Source organism: Pteropus medius, unplaced genomic scaffold, assembly GCF_902729225.1.
Source record: "Pteropus medius unplaced genomic scaffold, Ma_sr-lr_union100, whole genome shotgun sequence".
NCBI lineage: Eukaryota > Metazoa > Chordata > Mammalia > Chiroptera > Pteropodidae > Pteropus > Pteropus medius.
This window is the reverse complement of record NW_024351730.1, coordinates 1,647,731-1,671,567: the sequence shown is the minus strand read 5'-3', so window position 1 is coordinate 1,671,567 and position 23,837 is coordinate 1,647,731. Positions and strand designations below refer to the sequence as shown.

General features: G+C 36.3%; 1 protein-coding gene across 1 annotated transcript in view; it reads right to left on the bottom strand.

Annotated features, from left to right (window-relative positions):
* The window catches only part of LOC120588009 (LIM and calponin homology domains-containing protein 1-like), a 240,320-nt gene that overhangs the window by 69,694 nt on the left and 146,789 nt on the right, over positions 1 to 23,837 (bottom strand). The window contains exon 3 of the mRNA XM_039845101.1: positions 10,715 to 10,784. Within this exon, the coding sequence (XP_039701035.1) occupies positions 10,715 to 10,784 (70 nt within the window). The remainder of the gene's footprint in view (positions 1 to 10,714; positions 10,785 to 23,837) is intronic.

Genomic DNA, 23,837 nt, shown 5'->3' with positions numbered 1-23,837 from the left:
TGTTACTTTTCGCTCAAGGAAAGCTTTAAATGCCTTTCTGAAGTGTTCGGATCATTTTCCATATGCACTGGGCAGCCATATAAAGTTAGCTGAGAAGATGAGACATGAGACAATCTGTACTTTTAGAAACTACTCATGGAAACTGTTACAACTGGCAGCACTCAACCACATTAACTTGAGAGGCATCAAATAAACTAAGCACCCCTTAGGTTCATATCCCACCATTCAATTGAACTCAGGATTGAGTGTACCAAAGACCTCCTGTGTTTTGTTGTTGTTTTTCCCTATAGTCTGTGCTTTTATATGTCTCATCCTATTAAAATGCTAACTACCATCACTGCTTTGGCTGGCTTTGGCACCAAAGTTGAGAGTAGCAAAGGAATTGAGTATTCCTTCTATGTGGTGTGGAAACACAACCACATTTCTCTTACTGTGCCAGGGATGAGGATAAAGGAAAGTGTGTCATTAAATTAGATTTTGGCTGAGATTCTTCACAGGGTCTATTCATTTTCCTCAGTAAAATGTACCTCTTTCACACAGAACATTACACAGCTACAGCTACCAGTTTTTACTTGTCCCCAAAGAAGAGCAAGACCACCTCCAGAGACCCCTGATAGTACCATGCAGCTACCACAAAGAGCAGAGTGCGTCAGGAAAAATACACTGGGGTGGGGGTCCTCCTCCCCTGCCTATGAAGAATAATATACTGTGTCTGCCTCTTCCTGAGTCTTTGTTGTCCAAATCAGAATCACGGTAAAGGGGGGGCTTGAAAGGAGCTAAGTCTAGTTGGATTGATTTGTACCAGAAAAGGCCAAGGAGTAGTAGTGGCAGAGAAAAGGGTTAGAAGCAAGAAAGACGAGAGCTAGGGTAGTGTGAGTCTGGTAGATTTTAGGTAGTTAGAAGTGGGGAGATATCTGAGGCAAACTGGCAAGTGTGAGAATGGGGTGTGTGTGTGTGTGTGTGAGAGAGAGAGAGAGAGAGCAGAGAGAGAGAGAGGAGTGCCTTGTAGGAAATTTTGTGTATGTTACAAATGGAATCACTCTATAACATTATTGTGAAAGATTTCAGTAAAGGTTTCTAATGTTTTCCTATTACCATCATTGTTGAACTGGTGCACCATTGACTGTGATGCTGAGATGTGGTCGCATAGAGATTAATTTTATAGGGGTGATAGTAGAAATATTACCACTACAGTGCCTTTTAAAATAAGCCACTGTCTCAATCTGGTAAAATTAATAGATATTAATGAGAGGGGTGTGAGGTTGTCTTCTAAAATACATATGAGATCTCCTTAGAAGTTAGTGCCTTCAAATAGATGGTTAGGAGTGTTAAGGTTCAATAACATATTATAAAGCTTAATGGAGAGAGTGTACATGGTAGAAAAGGCACAGACTTTGGAGCTAGGTAAACTGGAGTTCAAATATGAATTTGGCCTCTTAATTATTGGAAAGCAGGTAGCTTATTTCTTTGTACCTTCACTCCTGAGATATAGTGAAGGCACGGCAATAACTACATTGCAGGGAAATTGTAAACATAAAGAAGGGCTACCCAGCACTGCACTTGATGCACAGTAGGTATTTAATATATGATCATCATCATTTCAATAACTTACACCTCTAGCTTCCTTTTCTGCCTTCTCTGCTTCCCTCCTGGCCAGAAACAATAACTTTAACTAGAAAGGAAACAGAGGCAGAGAAGAGAACTTTGGACCAGCTTTTTTTTGAAAGAACCTACAAGATAAACTGTTAAAGGAAAGGTAAATGCTCTAGAAATTTTAACAGAAATTGTAGAATGTAAAGATGAGCTCAGACACATGAGAACTAATCTTCATTTAGGATTTGCATAAAACGAATCCTTGGTAGGTAAACATCCAAAACACCTGGGACTCAAATTTACTGCATTGTCAGCTTCTTAAAATTATGAAGTTTGTGTAAAGGCTTTTCACTCCTGCTAACTCAGTTTTCGACAGCTTCATATGTTCATGTTTTATCCAAACAACATTTTTTATCTTCTCATAATGTGGAAATCTCTACTGCCTTTTCATCATTTCTCCCCCTCTGACCTCCCTCAAACAAGGAAACACCAACTGTTCTGGTATCAATTTCATAAAATAAAACAGGTACCTTTTGAAAGCTACCTAAAGTCTGCAGTTTGTAACAACTTACATTTTTATCCATTTTAGAAAGCTCAGCTCTAAACATATTTGAAAACTTATCTTTTGATTAAAGAAAAATACACCCCTTTTCTTAAACTTGTTAATAGGTTAGAGTAACTAATTGGTAGGATAATTCTACTAGATATATTCCTTCTATGTCCTGCTGAACTTCAGCTAGACTCAAATTTCTGGTGTTCATCATCCATGAAGGGAGGCCTTTCACAGAGTACAGATATTTGAAGATATTGGGCAAAAGAAAGAAAAAAAAGAAATGAACTAAAAAAAGTGATTCTTTGTTTCCCCCTCTTTCTCACAAGAGGTAAAATAATCTGTCATTTACATGTGTTTCACTGTCAACGGGAAACACTTGTGAGTAACACAATCAAGGAGAAAGGTGGCCGGGGCTTTGGATCCATCTCAGCTTTTCAATTTGTGTGATCTTGGGCAAATGATTCCCATTTATGGACCCACATGTCCTCATCTTTAAAATGAATAAATCTAAGATGCCTTTCCAGCTGTAAAATTCTCTTTTTTTCAGGTTGCTTTCATCCTCATAGATTTATATGCAAGATCAAGTAAATATTTCATGACAGCTCTAGAAAGGTTCAGCCCCTGAGGGTAGAATCTCCAAATAGCATCTATTTCCAATTATACTTTACACATGCACTCCTGAACACGCACATGCACATGCACACAAACACACAATGGCTATGACAATTAAAATCTGGGCAAAAGAAAGCTTAATCCCAAAACTCCTACTGTAAGCAAGGATTTCATACATTTGTGCCTCTTGTACAAAGTCTAATGTTTCTAGGATGAAAAAGAATTTAGAATGATCTCTGGTGACCATTAAATTGAGTTTCAGGATGCGGCTTGATTGTGCAATACTAATGAACTGGCAGACTGAAGGGCAGCGTTTTTTTTTTTAATTTTTGGTATACCAAGACTTAAATTTGAGGTCTTTCTCTTTGGCAATAGCTAACAGTATCACTAACACCTAAAAAAGAATGCAAGCATCTGCAGGCAGTCACCACACGGTTTCAAATGTCAGCATTCGTTACAGAAGAAACACAGACCCGGATCCAGGGTCTTTGCCTTCTTGCCAGGAAATGATTTTCAACTACTTTGTTTTAACACCTTCACCCCTGAATTCTTTGTAACCACAGCTCAACTCAGGGGCTAAAATTCACCTACATGTAAAATCTACATGTGTTTGTAATTTGGGATTTCTATGTGAAAACACACTTTTCTATTTATCGTCAAGTCAAGCAGCTGGGCCATCTTAATGGATTCTTCTCAACGCCAGGCCATTAAGGCACACGGGCATGGGTTCCAGGCAGGGAAAACACTCTGGCCATGCTTCTTAGCTCTCCACAGCTCCGGCTACTGAGGACTTCTCGTTCTATTGATGACCAGTGGCTTGTCAACCCCCTGACAAAGTAGAAACCTAGAAATCTGCAGATGCTCTTGAGGAACTCTGTCTGTACTTTCCTAACAGTCACAAATATAGGAGGAAGAAAATGTAACGTGAAGAATATACTCACATAAGAGGCTTCATCTCTACTAATCCAAGATGGTCTTGGCTATCATCAAATCTACTGCTTATTTGAGGTCCTTCCTATCCCCTCAAAAATAGATAAGAGAAATAATGTCTTTTAACCTCAACTTTTTATATTGTAAACTTTTAAAATTTACCCAAAATTTGCAAGATTAGTACATGACAACTGTATACACTTTATCTACTTTATCTAGATCCAACATTTTACCAACTCACTCTCTTCCCCTCCATGTGTATGTGTATATAAAATTATACATTATGTGCACAGATTTCTTTTAGCTGAACAATTTAAAGATTAGTTGGACACATTGTGACACTTCATCTATAGAAACTCCGGTTTATGTACCTCCTAACATCGAGAGTATTCTCCTATATATCTCGACTATCTTGACAAGATAGTTACCACATTAAGGAAATTCAACACTGAGAGACTACGATTATCTAATATTCGACCCACACTCAAATTTCCAATATTGTCCCAATAATGTCTATTATAGTTGCTTTTTCAATCAAAGATCACACATGGTGTTTGCCTGTCATATCTCATCTCCTTAAGTCACCTTTCATCTGAAACAGTTTTGGGGATAGGGAGGTATCTTTATGACACTGACAGTGTTAAAGAGTGCAAGCCAGAAAACAGGGCAAAATGGCGAAGATGATGGAGGCTTTGTTCATCTCCTCTTGCGACCACGTTAAAGTTGTGATGGAAACATGGAGCAAACGGCGAGCAGAGTCACCTGGGATCTAGGTGAACAGAAGCCCTACAACTAGGGAGAGAAATAAGTAGTCACCCTGCAATGGTGGGACATAGGAGGGAGAGAAGATGCAAGGCTTCTGGGTCCCTAGCAGCTGAGTGGGACAGAGGCTATGGCAGCCCCAGAAGGCTCTTAAAGGGGCCATGTCTGTGACCTGACATTCACGGTGACAGGCTCGCTTGCTCTGAGCACCAACGCCAGGTCAGCTGCCTAGGAGACTCTAGGGACTTACAGGGGACGCTGAGTTGTTGGAGTGAGGGCCAGAGGCGAGGCTTTCTACCTGGCAGAAGTGCTGGTGGTATCCTCTGTTCCTCTGTTGAGCCCTCCCCACTCCCAGAGTGTGAACACAGAGCCACCATAGCTGAGATGTCATCAAACTGGATAACAGAGGTCACTCCACCCAAAGAATTCCTGAAACTCACCTCTCTCAACTCACGGCCCCACCCAAGCCACATCCAGTAGTGTCCTCGGTAAGTCCTATGCCCTTTACTGAGCAGCTCCAAGACACACACTGGTGTGGCAGCTGGCCTCAGTTTCTGGCATGACCTCTTGAGGAAACTATAAGCATAGCATCTGTAGATAGCTTGCTGAATCTTAACAAGTGGCCCCAGAGGGATGCAGGCTGGGGCTAAAATTGGCCTGCAGCTGAACCCCTCTCAAGACTGTGCCACTGGACACCTACTACAGAAGCTGCGCTAATGAGACCTAGAAACTTAGAATCTTTGCTTAGTACATAGAGACAGACACAGAACAGCCAAAATGGAAAGACAAAATGGAAAGAAACCATATGATAAAAGAACAGAGATCCAAGAATAATGGAGTCAAGTGATCTAACAGATGCAGAGTGGAAAACACTGGTTATAAGGATGCTCAAGAAACTTAGGGGATGTGTAGATGAACTCAGTGAGAACTTTAACAAAGAGATAAAAGAAAAAGTCATTAAAATGGAAATGGAAATTAGAAAAGGGAACCAGTCAAAAATGAAGAACACATTATCTGAGATGAAGAGTATATTAAAGGGAGTTAAAAGAGCGGATGAAGAAGAGGATCGAATCACCAGTATAGATGGGGTAGCCAAGGTCACCCAATCAGGACAGCAAGAAAAAAGAAGCCAAGAATATAATAATAATTTAAGAAGTTCAGGACAAAATTAAATGTAAAAATATCCGTGTCATGGGGTACCTGAAGGAAAACAAGACATTAAACAGCTATTTGAAGAAATAATGATGGAAAACTTCCCTAACCTGGTAAAGAAAATAGACAATAAAACCCCAGGAAACTCAGAGAATACAAAGAAAGAGGAACCCAAAGATGCCCGCACCAAGACACATCATAATTAAAATGCCAAAGGTTAAAGGCAAATAGAGAATCTTAAAAGCAGCAAGAGAAAAGCAGTCAATTATCTGCAAGGGAGCACCCATAAGACTGGCAGCTGATTTCTCAAAAGATACCATGCAGGACAGAAGGGCTTGGCACAAAATATTCAATGTGATGAAAACCCAGGATGTACAACCAAGAATCCTTTATTCAGCAAAGCTATCATTTAAGGTTGAAGGACAGACAAAGAGCTTCCCAGACAAAAATAAGCTAAAGGAATTTATCAAAACCAAGCCAGTATTACAGGAGATGTTGAAGGGACTTCTTTAAAAAGAAAAAAACATGCATCAAAAACAGGAATAAAGAATGGTAATAACTATATTCCTATCAACAAGTACCTCAAATAGGAAAGAATTAAGTGCCCCAACCAAAAGATAGAGTAGCTGAATGGATAAGAAAACAGGACCCCAACATATGTTGCCTACGAGAGACTTAGTTCGGATTAAAAGACACACACAGACTGAAAGGAAGAGGATAGAAAAGATATTGCCTTGATGGACCTGGAGGGTATTGCACTGAATGAAGTCAGATAGAGAAAGACAAATATTGCATGATTTCACATACAAGTGGAATCTAAGGAACAAAATAAACAACAACAAAAACAAAAAAAAACCTCATAGGTACAGAGAATATTTTGAGAGCTACTAGATGGGAAGGCGGTTGGGAGGGATGGTGAAAAAAGACAAAAGGATTAAGAAATACAAATGGATAGTTACAAAATAGACATGGAGATATAAAGTGTAACATAAGGAAAATAGTCAACGATGTAAGGGGGAAAAGGGGTACTAGATTTAGTGGGGTGATCACTTTGTAAGTTATATAGATCTCTAATCACTATGCTGTACAACTGAAACTAATGTATTATTGTATGCTAACTATAATTGAAAAAAATCATTGAATTGTACAATGTAAATATGAGCAACTAATTTCCTATTACATTTCTATAAAGCTGTAAAAAAATTAATAAAACTAGTGTTAAGAAAAAAGTGTGCAGGCCAGCTGTATTATGGTATGTCCCTTAATTTGAACTTGTTCGATTGTTTCCTCAGAATTGGATTTTGGGTAAATATTTTGGCAGACATTCTATCAAGGTGATGATGTGACTTCTTAGTGTATCACTAGGACACCTTATATCATCTGTACCTATTAAAGATATTGATAAGTCCGATCATGGCCAATATACTGCTTAAAGCTACAATGTCTTAACATGAATACCAAACCATTTACACACCTTTATTTCAAACTGTTAACAACAGTTATTCAAAATTTGACTCTCTGAAGCATATCTCAACACAGCTACCTTTTATCTCTCTAATATATTCACTCATTTTCTCCTAGGCCCAGAAATGCTAACTCTTCTATAATAAAAGATCATATGGACCTCAAACTCTAAAAGCTCCACAAAGGAGGTGGCTTTGCAATGGGTCTTGATAAATAAATAGGATTTTTGTCAAGAAGAGCAGGGGAGAGCATTATATTCATAAGAAGTATCAGGAAAAAAATGCAACATACATAAGAGTGAACAGTATTTGAGGAACTGTGAGCTGGTTATAATAAACCAGGCAAGAGCTGAGAAAGGCCTGCTCTAGGAAATACAGTGGTCCAGGAAATACAGACAGATAGACAAATTAGAGAAAGTTGCCAAATTCTCTGATAGCTGAACTAGGGCAACTGCTTATTTATGATGTCTTTACTGATGCAAGGGAATAGGGGGCTGGGTGTGGTCATCTGAGTTTTATTTGAATATATTAAGTTTGAGATTCAGGTAGGACATTCAAATGGAGCTGTCCAATAAACAGAACAAGAGGCCTGGAGTTCAGAAGGAAAATCTTGGTGAGTAACAATGAGTTGGGTCAATGCTATGAAGAGTTACAGGCATGAAGACAGACAAGAACAGGAGTGTAGAAAGGCAACAGCCAATAGGTCTGAAGAGAGAACCCTGGAAGAACATTAATAGAATGGGGTATAGGAAGAAGAAAGTTTCTTGCCAGGACCCCAACTAGTACACTGGTTTTGGAAGTGCTGACTGAAGGTAAACGGAGAGGAAAAGAGTTTGACTGGACTTTTAGATTCAAAAACCATCAGTAAATGAGCAGTAATTATACTTAGGCAAAGATTTTTTTTTTTTGGACTAAAGATAACTCTAATGTGTGTTTTTTAATAACACCAATCAATTAACCCAATTTTTACACTATTTACTTGGAGACAGTGTCAGATAATGTCAGATCCTATGAGTTAAAGGCTCAGTCCCATGAAACTGCCTTCACTTCAAATGCCAATCACAAATCCAGGTTGTCACCTGTGCTTCTGACCAGCTGACCATAAAATCAGAGGTTCCCATGACATCCTCCTTGGGTTTGATTAATGTGCTAGAGTGGCTCACAGAAATCAGTGAAACATTTACTTATGTTTACCAGTTTATTATAAAGAATATTATAAAGGATATAGAGGAACAGCCAGATAAAAAGTATATAGGGCACTCACTGTATGTGGAAAAGGCCATGGAGCTTCCATGCTCTCTGGGCATGTCACTCTCCCTGAATCTCCATGCGCTCAAAAACCCGGAAACTCTCCGACCCCATCCTTTTGTTTTTTATACTTTATTATATCAGCGTAATTGATTGCATTACTGGCCAGTGGTGACTGAATTCAATCTCTAGCCCCTCTCCTCTCCCTGGAGGGTGGGGGTGGGGCTGAAAATTTCAACCCTGTAATCACCTGGTTGATTTCCCTGCCAACCAGCCCCCAGCTTTCCAAAAGCTACCTCATTAACATCAACTCAGGTGTGGTTGAATGGGGCTTGCTATGAATAACAAGACATATCTTCAATCATTATGGAACTGGAGCTATCTCAGGAGCCAGTAACAAAAGACGAAATATTCTGAAAATGCTCCATTGCTCTTATTAGGAAATCCAAGGGTTTTAAGACCTTTGTGCCAGAAATGAACAAAGATCAAATATATATTTATTATAAATTATGATATTACAATAACAAATTGGTAAGGAAAATATAAGTGATAATGGATGAACATAAGTAGGGAAATGTTAGTTGGAAAAGGGCAAGAAAATGGAAGAATGAGGGAAAGGACAAAATGGAAAGGAAATTCAAATGAAAAAGGAAAGAGGAGGAATAAAAGTCAAGGATATAAATGGAGGAAAACAACTGAGTCCCCAGTATCTTGAATTAAATTGCCTGCCTGCTTCAAAGCAGAGGCAATATGTAAAGAACAACATTTGATCTATGATAAGAAATAATATAAAGATAAATACACATGTCCCAAACTCTTAGTTTTACTAAAATTATTTGTGATTCACATTTTAAATTTAGAGTTAAAACCCTTTTTCTCCTTAACTTCTGGTCTCAGAGCTGCTTGCTTCTGTTGACATGGATTTTACTAGGGCCTTTCCTTTGGCTTCATGCTGCAAGTTTTGTTCCTATAATGTTAAATCCCAGAGCTCCAAGGTCAGTTGTTGCTACAAACAAATATTTATCAGTATCTTTAAGACTATGGCCTTAATGTTTGGAAGCGAAGGATTTACTAAAAAGTTTTAAAATCACATATGAATACATTAATATATGTAACAAATAATATACATATTGATTGATTATGAAATTTTCAAATCCATTCCTTTTAAATCTATCTATCATCTATCTATCTATCTATCTATCTATCTATCTACTTACCTACCTATCTATTAACTTGGCTATATAATTTTGATGAATAAAACTGGAAAGATTTTTAATGATAATCACCAACTTACTACTTACTAGTATAGGAAATAAAATGCATTCACAGAAATAGCAATTCTTAAAATAAAAAAATCCATTTCATTCAATGTGCTAAAAACCATGTATTTATTACCATGACCCTCACAGTTCTCATTAGTTGTTGTTGTTGTTGTTCTTATATCTAATTTCATTTAGTCATCATGATAAGGCTATGAAACTTTTTAACAACAATCAGTAGGGTCTATGCAGGAGCCTGCCTAAATTCTTGACATTTTTCTAACTATTGCCTACAAAACCACATACAAAACTCACAATGGAAACTTAGTTGTTACAAGGCCACACACATTCTCAGCTTTTTGTGTGCATGTATGTGTGCACAGATGCACATGCCAAGTTCTTTCTAGAGCTAAGATATGTTTGTCTTCTTGATCTTTCACCTTTCTCCCTTTTTTACACAACGGACAACAGCAATTACATAATTAAAATTAGTCGCCGAGAATTATGAAACATATCGATGCATGAAAAAAATCCTGCTTCTGACCATTTGTGAACACATGAGTTTTATTTGTTTTAGATAAGTAGGTTCAGAAGGGCAAGGGCTTTGCTTAAACAATTCTCCAGGTGATATTAAGATGGCTTTAGTGTCCATTACGTCTTGAAAAGAGTTGATCTATAAATGTCGTATTTAAACAGGAGTAGGTTTTTAAGATTGAAAACAGCAATTTATCATGAAAATGCTACTCGTTAATCATGAAATTCTCTTTCTCTCTACCTCCTCTCCTCTCCTCTCCATTCCAGCGGAATGCAGTGAAAAAATTAAATGAGAAAACTGTAATTACAATCACATTCCTGCCCTGGGATCAACATAATTATCTACCTCTCACCCCAAAACAAATTTACCTTTTTAAGAATGAAGGTCCTTATCACTCATGGGAAAAATACAAAGAAAAATTAAGATGCCATTTAGGCATAACTGCAATCTTTCATTTTTAAGTTACCTCTCAGTTTAATGGATTCAATGCATTCTCATTCAAGTGGAATATATATTGCAGGAGAAAACTGTAATAAATGACACTGTCATGACCCTTAGGTTAGAGCAAAAGAATATTGGAAAATAAATCTCAACTCTGGATACTCACCAATCCTGCAATGGGGGTAGGCAATCTATTGATCTTTTTAACAAGTCCTGGCTTTATAGCATTCAGCAACCTGTCATGAAAAAGGCAGAACGTCAAGTGAGACATAAAGCAAGATGGATCACACACATTGCCTTTATCTGGGGCTATAGCTAAATTGCTGAATAGGAAAAGTATGAATTTAAAGCATGTGGTAAATCTCAATAAACTATGAGCCTTTATGCATACAAGTGAAGAGTTTTGGCAACATCAAGTTTGTCCATGGCAGGTGAATTTCTGGAACCTGGAAACGTTGGGAGAAAAGAAAGGATGGAGACCGGAGATGCTTCAAGGGAAAGGGCAAACATGAGAGCTGGATAGAGGCTAGTGGGGAACTGTCTAGGACTGGAGCCAGGCATTACTACATAAGCGAAGCTTGCTCCCAATTCTCCTGGTGAAGGCAAGGATCTCTCTAGGGACGTGCTAAGTTCAGAAACCAACATCTTTCTTTGCAAATAATTTGCCAAAACTAGTTCTACCTCCAGAGCCTCTTGTTCTTTGAGAAGAGTGTCTTGAGCTTCCCTTATGAAAGAGAAGAATATGTTTAGCAAGAGAGGTTAACTAATCATGTCCTAAAGATTTTAACAAAGCTTGATCACAATTCCCAAAGTACAAAAGACATATGAGAAAAACATTTTCAGAGCAAAGGTTGAAATCACGTAAAAATGGTAATACAAGCAAGGGGAATGCAAGAGAAACATCTATAACTACTTGTCTTCTGGAAATATCAGTTCAGAGTGAAAATAAAGGGTTGTAGAATGCAAGCATTTATTTCCACATTCAGAAATTAGAAGAGAGGCAATCAGGTAACTTATCTCAAGATATAGTGCAAATAGTAACTTAGGGAAGGAATTTATTATAATTCAGGGATCAGTAAACCCATGGGTCAAATTTGGCCCAATGCCTGTTTTTGTAAAAAAGTTTTACTGGAACATAGCCATGCCTGTTCATTTGTGTATTGTCTATTGATGCTTTTGTGCAGAGCAGAGTAGTTAACAACAGAGAGCATATGGGCCACAAATCATACAATTTTCACTATTTGGTCATTTACAGAAAAAGTTTGCCAATCTCTATTATACAGGCATATCTCAGAGATATTGTGAGTTCAGTTCTAGACCACTGCAATAAAGTGAGTCACAATCTTTTTGCTGGTGGAGGTACTCCCCTTCAATTTATAAAAAATACAACATCTGTGAAGCACAATAAAACAAAGCACAATAAAACAAGGTATGCCTATAATTCCTGCAATCCAAGATCATAGTAAATTGTGAAGAATCTATGCTGGATAGATTTCTACAAATCAGTAACAAAATATGATTTGAAATAGTTTTATGATTAGTGTTGAATGCTGCCTGTATTTCACTTTGACACTACTATGTATTAATATATAAGAAATATCTCTACAGTGGTTATGACAGCATATTCTATTTTTGTACCAAAGATCTTGCCAGTTCTTGGTAACTTTCATTGCAATTCCAACACGCAGCTACCAACATGTAACACCCAGGGTAGAAACATGCCTTTTTTGCCCACAGAGAGCCAAGATATTGCTCTTTTCATGAACTCAGTTTTAACAATGAATTTAATCTTTTTAAAAAATGTTTCTTTATAACTTATTTTGGAATTATTGTAACTTATTTATAACTTAAGTTGGAAGGCAACTTGTTTACTCTTGTCATATTACAGTTTAGAAAATTGAGGCCTAACAAAATTGAAGCTTGATGATGATGAGTAACTACCTAGAGCTGATTAGAGATACAGCACGCCTGGCACTCAAGTTTCCTGGGTCAGTGTGTGCTCTCTTACACAGGGCTAGTATCCCGAATTTTGTGATTAAAAATAAACAGATAGATATGATGTCTCCAAAGCAGTTTTAAACTGTATAGAATTGTTAAGATACATGATTTTTCTCAATACTTTTTAACAATTACATTTTATTTTATTTTTTATTTATTTATTAAGTTTATTGGAGTAACATCGGTTAATACAATTGTATAATTTTTGAATGTGATTCCATAGTGTAGCTGTTAGCATGTCTGCTTTACATGCAGAAGGTCCTGGGTTCGTGCCCCCAGTGAAGCCACAGTTCATGGTCTATGGCCATGCCACTCTGAATAAACCTAATGTCTGATCTTGGAAGCTAAGCAGGGTTTGGCCTGGTTAGTACTTGGATTGGAGACCACCTAGGAAGACCAGGTGCTGTAGGTATAAATAATAATAAATAATAAAAAATAATCATAATTTTCAGGTGTATATTATAAATTGACACATATATTCTATTGTGTGATTACCACCCAAAGTCCAGTTTCCTTCAGCTACCATATATTTGATCCCCTTTACCCACTTAACCCACCCCTCCCCCCTATATTTGAGCCCTTTACCCCGTCTACGTCCTCCCCCACTCCCTACCCTATACTCTGGTAACCGCTAGTCCATTATTCATAACCTTGAGTCTCTGATTGTTTCTCTGTTCTTTTAGGTTTATATTCCACATTTAAGTAATATCATGTGATTTTCAACTTTTTCTGTTGGGCTTTTTTTGCTTAACATGATTAATTCAAGGTCCATCCATGATGTCACAAATGGCAGTATTTCATCTTTTCTTATGGCTGAGTAATACTCCATTGTATATATGTGCTACATTTTCTTTAGTCAACCATCTATATTGTAGGACACTTCGGTTGCTTCCATGTCATGACCACTTGAATAATGCTGCTATGAACATTGGTGTGCAAATAGCTTTTTGAATATGAGTTTTTCAGTCTTTGTGGTAAATATTCAGTATAGGGATTGCTGGATCATATGGTAGTTCAATTCTTAGTTTTTTGAGGAGCCTCCATACCACTTTCCATAGTGGCAGTCTCACCAGTATGAGGGTTCTTATTTCTCCACATCCTCTCCAACATTTGTTATTACTTGTCCTATTGATTATTGTTATTCTAATAGGTGTGAGATGGTATCTCATGTGGTTTCGATTTGCATTTCCCAAATAGCTAGTGATGTTGAGTATCTTTTCATATATTCATTGGCCATTCGTATGTCCTCTAGGGAGAAGTGTCTGTTAAGGTCCTCTGCCCATTTTTTGATTGGATCATTTGATTTTGTGTTGTTATTGAGTTGTATGAGTTCTTTGTATATTTTGGATATTACGCCCTTATTGGAGGCGTTGCTTGCAAATATATTTTCCCATTCGATGGTTGTATCTTTACCTTGCTGACAACTTCTTTTGCTGAGCTTAAGCTTTTTAGTTTGTTGTAGTCCCATTTATTTATTTTTGTTTTTACTACCCTTGCCTTTGAGGTCAAATACATAAAGTCCTCTTTAAGTCCAAAGTCCTTGAGTTTAGTCCCTATGTTTTCTTCTATGCATTTTATTGATTCGGGTCTTATATTCAGGTCCTTAATCCATTTTGAGTTAATTTTGGTGTGTGGGGATAGACAACAGCCTACTTTCATTCTTTTGTAGGTGGCCTTCCAATTTACCCAGCACTATTTATTGAAGAGTCTTTCTTTTCTCCACTGTATGTTTTTGGCTTTTTTGTACAAAATTACTTGCACATATTAACATAGGTTACTTCTGGACTCTTGATTCTGATCCACTGGTCCATGTGTCTGTTTTCCTGCCAATACCATGCCATTTTGATTACTGTCACTTTGTAGTATAATTTTAAGTTGGGCACAGTGATGTCTTCAGCTTCATTCCTTTTTCTCCAGATGGCTTTGGCAATTCGGGGTCTCTTGTGCTTTTGTACAAATCTGATGATTTTTTGTTCCATTTCTTTAAAAAATGCCGATAGGATTTTGATGGTGTTTGCATTAAATCTGTATAATGCTTTAGGCAATATGGTCATTTTAACTATGTTGATTCATCCAAACCAAGAACATAAAATATCTTTCCATTTCTTTGTATCGTCTTCGATTTCTTTTAATAGGGTCTTGTAGTTTTCATTATTTAGGTCCTTCACATGTTTCGCTAAATTTATTGCTAGGTATTTTATTCTTTTTGTCGCAATTGCAAAAGGAATTATTTTTTCCACTTCTTTTTCTGATGCTTCATTATTAGAGTAAAGGAACGCTATGGATTTTTCAATGTTGATTTTACATCCAGAGATTTTACTGTATTTGCTTATTGTTTCTAGTAGTGTTCTTGTGGAGTCTTTAGGGTTTTCTATATAATCATGTCACCCACAAATAGTGACAGTTTGACTTCTTTGTTTCTTATTTGGATGCCTTTTATATCTTTCTCTTGCCTGATTGCACTTCCTAGGACCTCCAATGTTATATTGAATAACAGTGGCGATAGTGGACATCCTTGCCTTGTTCCTGATCTTAGAGGGAAGGTTTTTAGTTTTTCACCATTAAGTATAATGTTGTCTGAGGGTTTGTCATATGTGGCCTTTATTATGTTAAGGTACTTTTCTTCTATACCGATTTTGTTAAATGTTTTGATCATAAATGGATGCTGTATCTTGTCGAAGGCTTTTTCAGCATCTATGGATATGATCACATGATTCTTATTTTTTAATTTGTTTATGTGGTGTATCACATTAATAGATTTGTGTATGTTGAACCATCCTTGTGCCCCTGGGATGAAGCCCACTTGATCATGGTATATACTCCTTTTAATATGTTGCTGTATTTGGTTCTCTAGTATCTTATTTAGGATTTTTGCATCTGTGTTCATTAGAGATATTGATTTGTAGTTTTCATTTTTTGTGTTATCTTTACCAGGTTTTGGTATCAGAGTAATATTAGCCTCATAAAATGAGTTGGGAAGTATTGTCTCCTCTTCAATTTTTTAGAAGAGTTTGAGAAGAATAGGTATTAAATCTTTGTTTGGTAGAATTCACTGGTGAAGCTATCTGGTCCTGGACTTTTACTTTTCGGTAGGTTTTTGATGATTGTTTCAATTTCCATACTGCCAATCGGTCTATTTAGATTTTCCAGATTTCTTGATTCAGTCTAGGAAGATTGTATTTTTCTAAGTACTGGTCCATTTCGTCTAGGTTATTAAATTTGGTGTTAAATCATTTTTCATATTATTCTTGTGTGATCCTTTGTATTTGCGATGTCAGTCATAATTTCCCCTCTTTCATTCCTGATTTTGTTTATTTGTGTCTTTTTTCTTTTTTCTTTAGTGAGTCTAGTCAGGGGTCTGTCAATTTCATTAACTTTCTCGAAGAAATAGCTCTTTGTTGCATTTATTTTTTCTATTGTTTTTTTGTTTTCACATTCATTTATTTCTGCTCTGATTTTGAGGATTTCTTTCCTTCTGCTGACTTTAGGCCTCATTTGTTCTTTCTTTTCAATGTTTTTAAGATGAAGAGTTAGGTTGTTTATTTGGGCTCATTCTTGTTTTTGGAGATAGGCCTGTAATGATATGAACTTTCTTCTTATGACCGCTTTTGCCGTGTTCCAAAAGTTTTAATATGTTGTGCTACCATTATCATTTGTTTCTATGTATCTTCTGATCTCTCTTTTTATTTCTTCGCTGACCCAGTTATTCTTCAGTAACATGTTGTTTAATCTCCATGTATTTGTGGTTCTTCCTGATTTCTTTTTTTTTTTTGTAGTTGATCTCTAGTTTCAAAGCATTATGATCAGAGAATATTGTTGGTATGATTTCAACCCTCTTATATTTGTTGAGGCTATCTCTGTGTTCCAGTATGTGGTCGATTCTTGAGAATGTTCCGTGTGCACTAGAGAAGAATGTATACGCAGCTGTCTGGGGAGGGAAGGCTCTGTAAATGTCAATTATGTCCAATTGGACTAATGTGTCATTTAAGGATGTTATTTTCTTATTGATTTTCTGTTTAGATGATCTGTCCATATCTGACAGTGGGGTATTTAGGTTCTCTACCATAATAGTGTTTTGATCTTTTTCTCCCTTTAGTTCTGTTAGTAATTGCTTTACATATTTCAGGGATCCCTTTTTGGGAGCATAGATATTAATAAGTGTTATGTCTTCTTGGTGCATGATTCCCTTTATTATTATGAAGTGTCTCTCAGTATCTTTATCTTTTTTATTTTGAAGTCTATTTTGTCTGATATTAGTACCGCTACTCCCACTTTTCTCTGAATGTCTTTTGCTTGAAATATCATTTTCCGCTCTTTCACTTTGAGTTTATATTTGTCTTTGGAGCTGAGATGTGACTTTTGATCCATTGAGCAACTCTGTGCCTTTTTATTGGTGAGTTCAGTCCATTTATATTAGGGGTAATTATTGAAATATGAGGTCTTCTTATAGCCATTTTAATTTTTGCTTTCTGGTAGCTCTACATTTCCACTGCTTCCTTGTCCTTGTGTTTCTGTTCTCTTTATTTTGATTGGCTTTTGTGGGTTTTTCCCTCTGGTTGTTCTTGTTTTATGTTATATACTTCAGTTCTGAATCTTTGGTGTGTGGTTACCATGACTAATGTGAAAAATTATATATATATATATATATATATATATATATATATATATATATATATATATATACAGTCATCCATTTTCTTCTACATGTGTCTCATCTTCTTTCTCCTTTGCAAATTTGATCTTTGACTCCTCCCCTTTGTAGTCATTGTTATTTCAATTTGTCCCTATGTATGCTGAACTTTCATCACTATCTTGCTATAGCAATTCTCTTATTATTCAATATTATAGTGCCCTGTTCTCAGTAAGGATTGCACTCCTCTACTTCTATTTACCTAATAGTCACTTTACTCCTAATTATGTATTTTTTTTGCTGTTGTTATTTTGTTTTAGGTTAGCTGACCCCTTTCAGTATTTCCTGTAGTGCAGGCCTCGTAGTGGAGAATTCCCTAAAATTTTATATGTCTGGAAAGTTCTTAATTTCTCCTTCATATCTAAAGGAGAGTTTAGCTGGATACATTATTCTAGGCTGGTAGTTCTTTTCACTTAATAGTTTAAATATTTGATTCCATTCCTTTCTGGCTTGTAAGGTCTGTATTGCGAAATCCGATGATAATTTAATGGATTTTCTTTTATAAGTTACAGTTTTCTTCTTCCTGGCTGCCCTGAGAATTCTATCTTTGTCATTGATTTTTGATAACTTTAATACAATGTGTCTTGGTGAGGCCTTTTTGGGTTGAGATAATTGGGTGTTCTGTCGACTTCTTGAATTCCAAGCTCCAGCTCATTCCTTAGATTTGGGAAATTCTTGTCAACTATTTGTCTGAATATGCTTTCTAGTCCCTGCTCATTTTCCTGCCCATTATTCTTATGTTTCCTCTTCTGATAGAATCAGCTAGTTCTTGTATTTCTCTTTCATTATTTTCCATTCTTCAGTTTCTCTCTTCTTCTTTCTGATTTATTTCTACATTTCTGTCTTTGATATCACTGATCCTTTCCTCCATTTGGTCGACTCTATTTCGCAAGCTTGCTATTTTATTTTTCAGCTCTTGCAGTGTGTGTGTGTGTTTTTTTTTAATCTCTTCAAGATCTATTCTGTTCTTCTTGAGGGTTTTAGTCTCCTTGGTCTGCTCATCTAGTTGTTTTTTCAGTTCCTGAAATTATTGATATGACTCGTTTCAGAACTCATTGAGTTTTTTCAGAAGTACCATCCTGAATTCTCTGTCATTTTAGTTGCATATTTCTACGTCTGTAAACTTATTTTCTAGAGATTTTTCTCTTTCTGAGATACCTTGTCACTGTGGTTGTTTATGGTATTTAATGGACTATTTCTTTGCCTGGACATTAATGGAAGTGTATTCTGCTGTTTTTCCAGAAAGAAGGTTTATTATATGAAGGTCTCTCTTTAGCCTATTGCAAAGAAGGCACTTTTCTTTTGGTTTCCAGTGGGTGGCGTCTAAGCCTCTTGGATCCCTAATTTATATAAAGCCTAAATAATGTCTTTTTAATTTTCATGTAGATATTTAATCATACTCACTACTCTTAGTTTCAGTCCCTATCAGTGTTAGCAACAGTTTCGGTAGCGTTTGCTTAGATTCCCCTGGTGCTCCACAGTGTTTGGTCTCGGAGGAATGGGGGGAATGGCCCTCTGGCTTTGCGGTTGGGGGCTGCACCTCAGCCTCGGTTTTGCCTTTGGGACTAGTAAAAATCAATTGTTGTTTCTCTTCAGTCTCGTCCCACTTCTCTGCTTTCTGCCCTGATGACTGAGCCCTGCTGCTGGCTGTGTAGAAGTCTCGGCACTTCTAGACAGGGCTGTTCAGGGAAGTCACCACACCTTCGCCCCTCCTCCTCCTCCTGCAAGGATCTTGTAGGCTGGGAGAGGTAGCTTCTTTATTTCTCCCAGTTCACCGCCTGACACCTGGGTTTCTGACCTGTGATAGTTATGTGCAGATCCCATGCTCAAATGTGCTGGTGTGCAGTTTGGGTGTGTTTTTTCAGTTTTAGATTTTCAGTTTATTGTTATTTCAAGGGGAGAGATCTGAGAATGTCTCTCACTCCACCATATTTCGCCTCAACCAACAATTACATTTAAAACTAGATTTTAAAATAGTATTTGTACACATTACTGATAACTTAAAAGGAATCAAAAGGATATAGAGTAAACGTAAGTCTTGCTGTCAGCCTGGTCCCACAGGGCCCTAGACTATTCCCTGATGATAACCTTAAAGACTTTCCAAAGAAAATGTATAAAGTTACATGTAATTTTTTTAATAATTAGCCTTGGAGAGCATGCCTTCTCAATATGTGTGGACCTATGTCCTTTTAAAAGTTGTGGACTACATACAGACTGATATGGAGCTGGCAGGAGGGTGAGTGCAGCAGCTCTGGAGTCCAACTGACTGAATCCAAAGCCCTGCTGGCCACTCATTAGGGGTAAGTCCATTAACTTCAGTGTCCTTAACTGTAATATAGAAATATAATAGTGCCAACTGCATGAGTGTCAGTGAGGCTTAAATATGAAAATATGCAAGAACCTAGCATAGAGCCTTGTGCATACTAATTCTCTATAAATGTTTCTCTATGTTTGTGTGTATTTATACTAATTCAATTCACAGCATTTTAGATCAACCCCTTTCTCTGATAGTTTACATTTTCCTAGTAAAATAAAATGCCATTGCCACCAGATCTCCAAGCTTTTTGCTAATTAGCCAAAGTAGAAAAAATAAATCTACCAAAAAGTTTATAAATTAAAAATCATCTTTTAAAGAGGCACCTTTTTTTGTCATTTATATCTAAGAACTGAATTGAAAATTTTAGTAATGATGGCTCCACCAAGTCCTCTTTTATACATGTTTAGATTTTAAGCACTCTTAAATACTTCATTATATTCATTCTTTGTAGAATTATACTTAATACAGCAGAAATCTTTCCTGTCATATGCAGTTGTAAAAAAAAATACTACGATGATAGACCTTAATTTAAAAAGCAACAAAAATTTATGGTATCTGTCAAAATTTTTAACTATGAATTAAAAAGTAAAAAGCCAAAGTGCCCTTAAATATTTGGAATATTTTCAAGATCAAGGCAGGTGTCTTTTTTTCACATAAACAATACCCCAGCTTCATATACAGTTTATAATATATAACAACTAAAGATAACATTGAATTCACATTGCAGATATGCCCAGCACCTGCTTATCTTATATTTTTCATTAAACTGAGAACATTTTTGCATATAAAATGAGTCAAATGAGAAGTTTAATAATACAACTATGAGCCAAGGATATTTGCTTGCAATTTTATTAAAAATCACTAGTGCCTTTTTATATAAAATATAAATATTTATTGATAACATATTCTAAAGCAATGATAATATTTTATATTTATAAACCTTCTGAGATGCATTGTCCCGCAACTGTGCTGTCCTGTAGAGACAGGTTATAGAATCATTCCACCATTTTTGTAGAAAACAAGACTAAGCCCCAAACAGATGTGAGGACCTTCCCAGAGTCATGCACAACCAGTTTGCGGTACGCTGGGACAGTCTTCATGTCTTAGGCCAGTCATTTTATGCTGCAACTTAGTGCTTTAGAAGGTCCAGCTTCAGTATGTATCATCAAAGCACAAAATCAACACACACACACACACACACACAGTACCAAAAGCTCAAACAAATACTATCTAAATACAATGGGATAATATCAACAATAGGAGAGAATAAAAAGAAAATGAAAGAGGGTGACTGCTAGGAAATGGATAAATATAAGGCACATTGGATCCAAGTTTTGTCTACAGATGATATACAACATCATCATGAGAGAGAGATATCAGAGAACACAAGGTAATCATTCACTCCCCATTCAGCAGTATCTAATCATCTGTTGCCGGGCATTTAGGTTGCTTCCATATCTTGGCTATTGTAAATTGTACTGCCATGAATATTGGGGTGCATAGATCTTTATGAATTACTGCTTTGGTTTTCTTGGATAAATACCCAGAAGTGCAATTGCTGGGTCAAAAGGTACATCCGTTTTTCATTTTTTGAGAAACCTACAGACTGTTTTCCATAGCGGCTGTACCAATTTGCAATCCCACCAACAATGTATGAGGGTTCCCTTTTCTCCACATCTTTGCCAAGGCTTGTTCTTTGATTTATTGATGATAGCCATTCTGACTGGTGTGAGGTGATATCTCATTGTGGTTTTCATTTGCACTTAGTGAAAACGATTAGTGACCTTGTATATCTTTTCATATGTCTATAAGCCATTTGTATTTTCTTTTTAGAGAAGTATCTGTTCAGGTCCTCTGCCCATTCTTTAACTGGATTGTTTGTTTTGTTATTGTTGAGTTACATGAGTTCTTTATATATTTTGAATATTAACATCTTATCAGATGTATCATTAGTGAATATCTTCTCCCAATCAGTTGGTTGTCTTTTTTGGTGATGGTTTCTTTTGCTGTACAAAAACTTTTTAATTTGATGTAGTCCCATTTGTTTCTTTTTTCTGTTTTCTCTTGCCTGGGGAGATATATCCAAAAAGAAATTACTGTCAGCAATACCAAGAGTTTACTGCCTATGTTTTCTTCTAGAAGTTGTATGGTTTCGGGTCTTACATTTAAGTCTTTAATCCATTTGAGTCTATTCTTGTATACAATGTAAGGTGTGGTCCAGTTTCTTTTTTCTTTTGAGCATATATCTGTCCAATTTTTCCCAACACCATTTATTGAAGAGACTGTCTTTACCCCACTGTATATTCTCGCCTCCTTTGTCATATATTAAGTGAGCGTATAGGTGTGGAGTTATTTCTGGGTTCTCTATTCTGTTCCATTGATCAATGCATCTGTTCTTATGCCAATACCATGCTGTTTTGATTACTGTAGCCTTGTAGTATAGTTTGATATCAAGTAGTGTGATACCTCCAACTTTGTTCTTTCTCAAGATTGCCATGGCTATTTGGGATCTTAATCCTAAATTTTAGGATTATTTGTTTTGGCTCTCTGAAAAATGCCATTGGAATTTTGATAGAGATTACATTGAATCTATAGATCGCTTTGGGCAGTATGGCTATTTTAACAATGTCGATTCTTCCTATCCATGAGCAAGGTATATGCTTCCATTTATTTGAATCTTCTTCAATTTCTTTTTCAATGACATATTTTTCTGAGAACAGGTCCTTTACCTCCATGGTTAATTTGATTCCTAGGTATTTTACTGTTTTCCATGCAATTGTAAATGGATTGTTTTCTTAATTTCTCTTTCTGAAAGTTCATCATTGGTGTATAAAAATGTCACTGACTTCTAAATATTTATTTTGTAACCTGCTACTTTACTGAATTAATTAATCAGTTCTAACAGTTCTTTTGGTGGAATCTTTAGGGTTCTCTATATATAGTATCATGTCATTGGCAAATAGCAAGAATTTTACTTCTTCCTTTCCAATTCAGATACCTTTTATTTCTCTTTCTTATCGAATTGCTATGGCTAAGACTTCCAATACAATGTTGAAGAGAAGTAGTGAAAGTGGACATCCTTGTCTTGTTCTTGATCTTAAGAAAAACGCTTTTAGCCTTTCCCCAGTGTGTATGATGTTAGCTGTAGGTTTGTCATATATGGCCTTAATTATGTTGAAGTATGTTCCCTCTTTTCCCACTTTGCTGAGAGTATTTATCATAAATGGATGCTGGATTTTGTCGAATGCTTTTTCTGCATCTATTGATATGATCATATGGTTTTAATCTTTCGATTTGTTAATGTGGTGTATCACATTAATTGATTTGCAGATATGGTACCAACCTTGCATCCCAGAAATAAATCCAACTTGATCATGGTGTATGATATCTTTAATGTATTGCTGAATTCAGTTTGTTAATACTTTGTTGAGCATTTTTGCATCAATGTTTTCTTTTTTTGTAATGTCTTTGGTTTTGGAATTAAGGTAATGGTGGCCTCATAAAAGGAGTTAGGGAGCCTTCCCTCTTCTTGAATTTTTTGGAATCATTTGAGAAGAACAGGTGTTAATTCCTCTTTGAATGTTTGATAAAATTCACCTATGAAGCCATCTAGTCCAGGATTTTTGTTTAGGGGGAAGTTTTTGATTACTGATTCTATTTCGTTGGTGGTAATCAGTCAGTTCGGATTTTATTTTTCTTCTTGATTCAGTCTTGAGAGATTGTATGTTTCTAGGAATGTGTCCATTTCTTCCAGATTGTCCAATTTGTTGGCATATTACTGCTCGTAGTATTTTCTTATGACTCTTTGTACTTCCTTGGAGTCCATAGTTATTTCTCCTCTTTCATTTCTGATTTTATTTATTTGAGTCCTCACTCTTTTTTCCTTGATGAATCTGGCTAAGGGTCTGTCAATTTTGTTTATCCTTTCAAAGAACCAGCTCTTGGTTTCATTAATCTTTTGTATTGTTTTTCTAGACTCTATTGTTTATTTCCGCTCTGATCTTTATTATTTCTTTTCTTCTATTCATTTTGAACTTTTTTGATTGTTCTTTTTCTCATTCTTTCAAGTGTAAGGTTAGATTGTTTATTTGAGCTTTTTCTTGTTTCTTGAGGTAGGCCTGTATTGCTATGAATTTCTCACTTAGGACTGCTTCACTGTGTCCCATAGATTTTGAGTCATTGTGTTTTCATTTTCATTTGTCTCTAGGTATCTTTTGATTTCTTCTTTGATCTCATTGATAACCCATTCATTGCTTAGTAGCATGTTACTTAGCCTCCATGTGT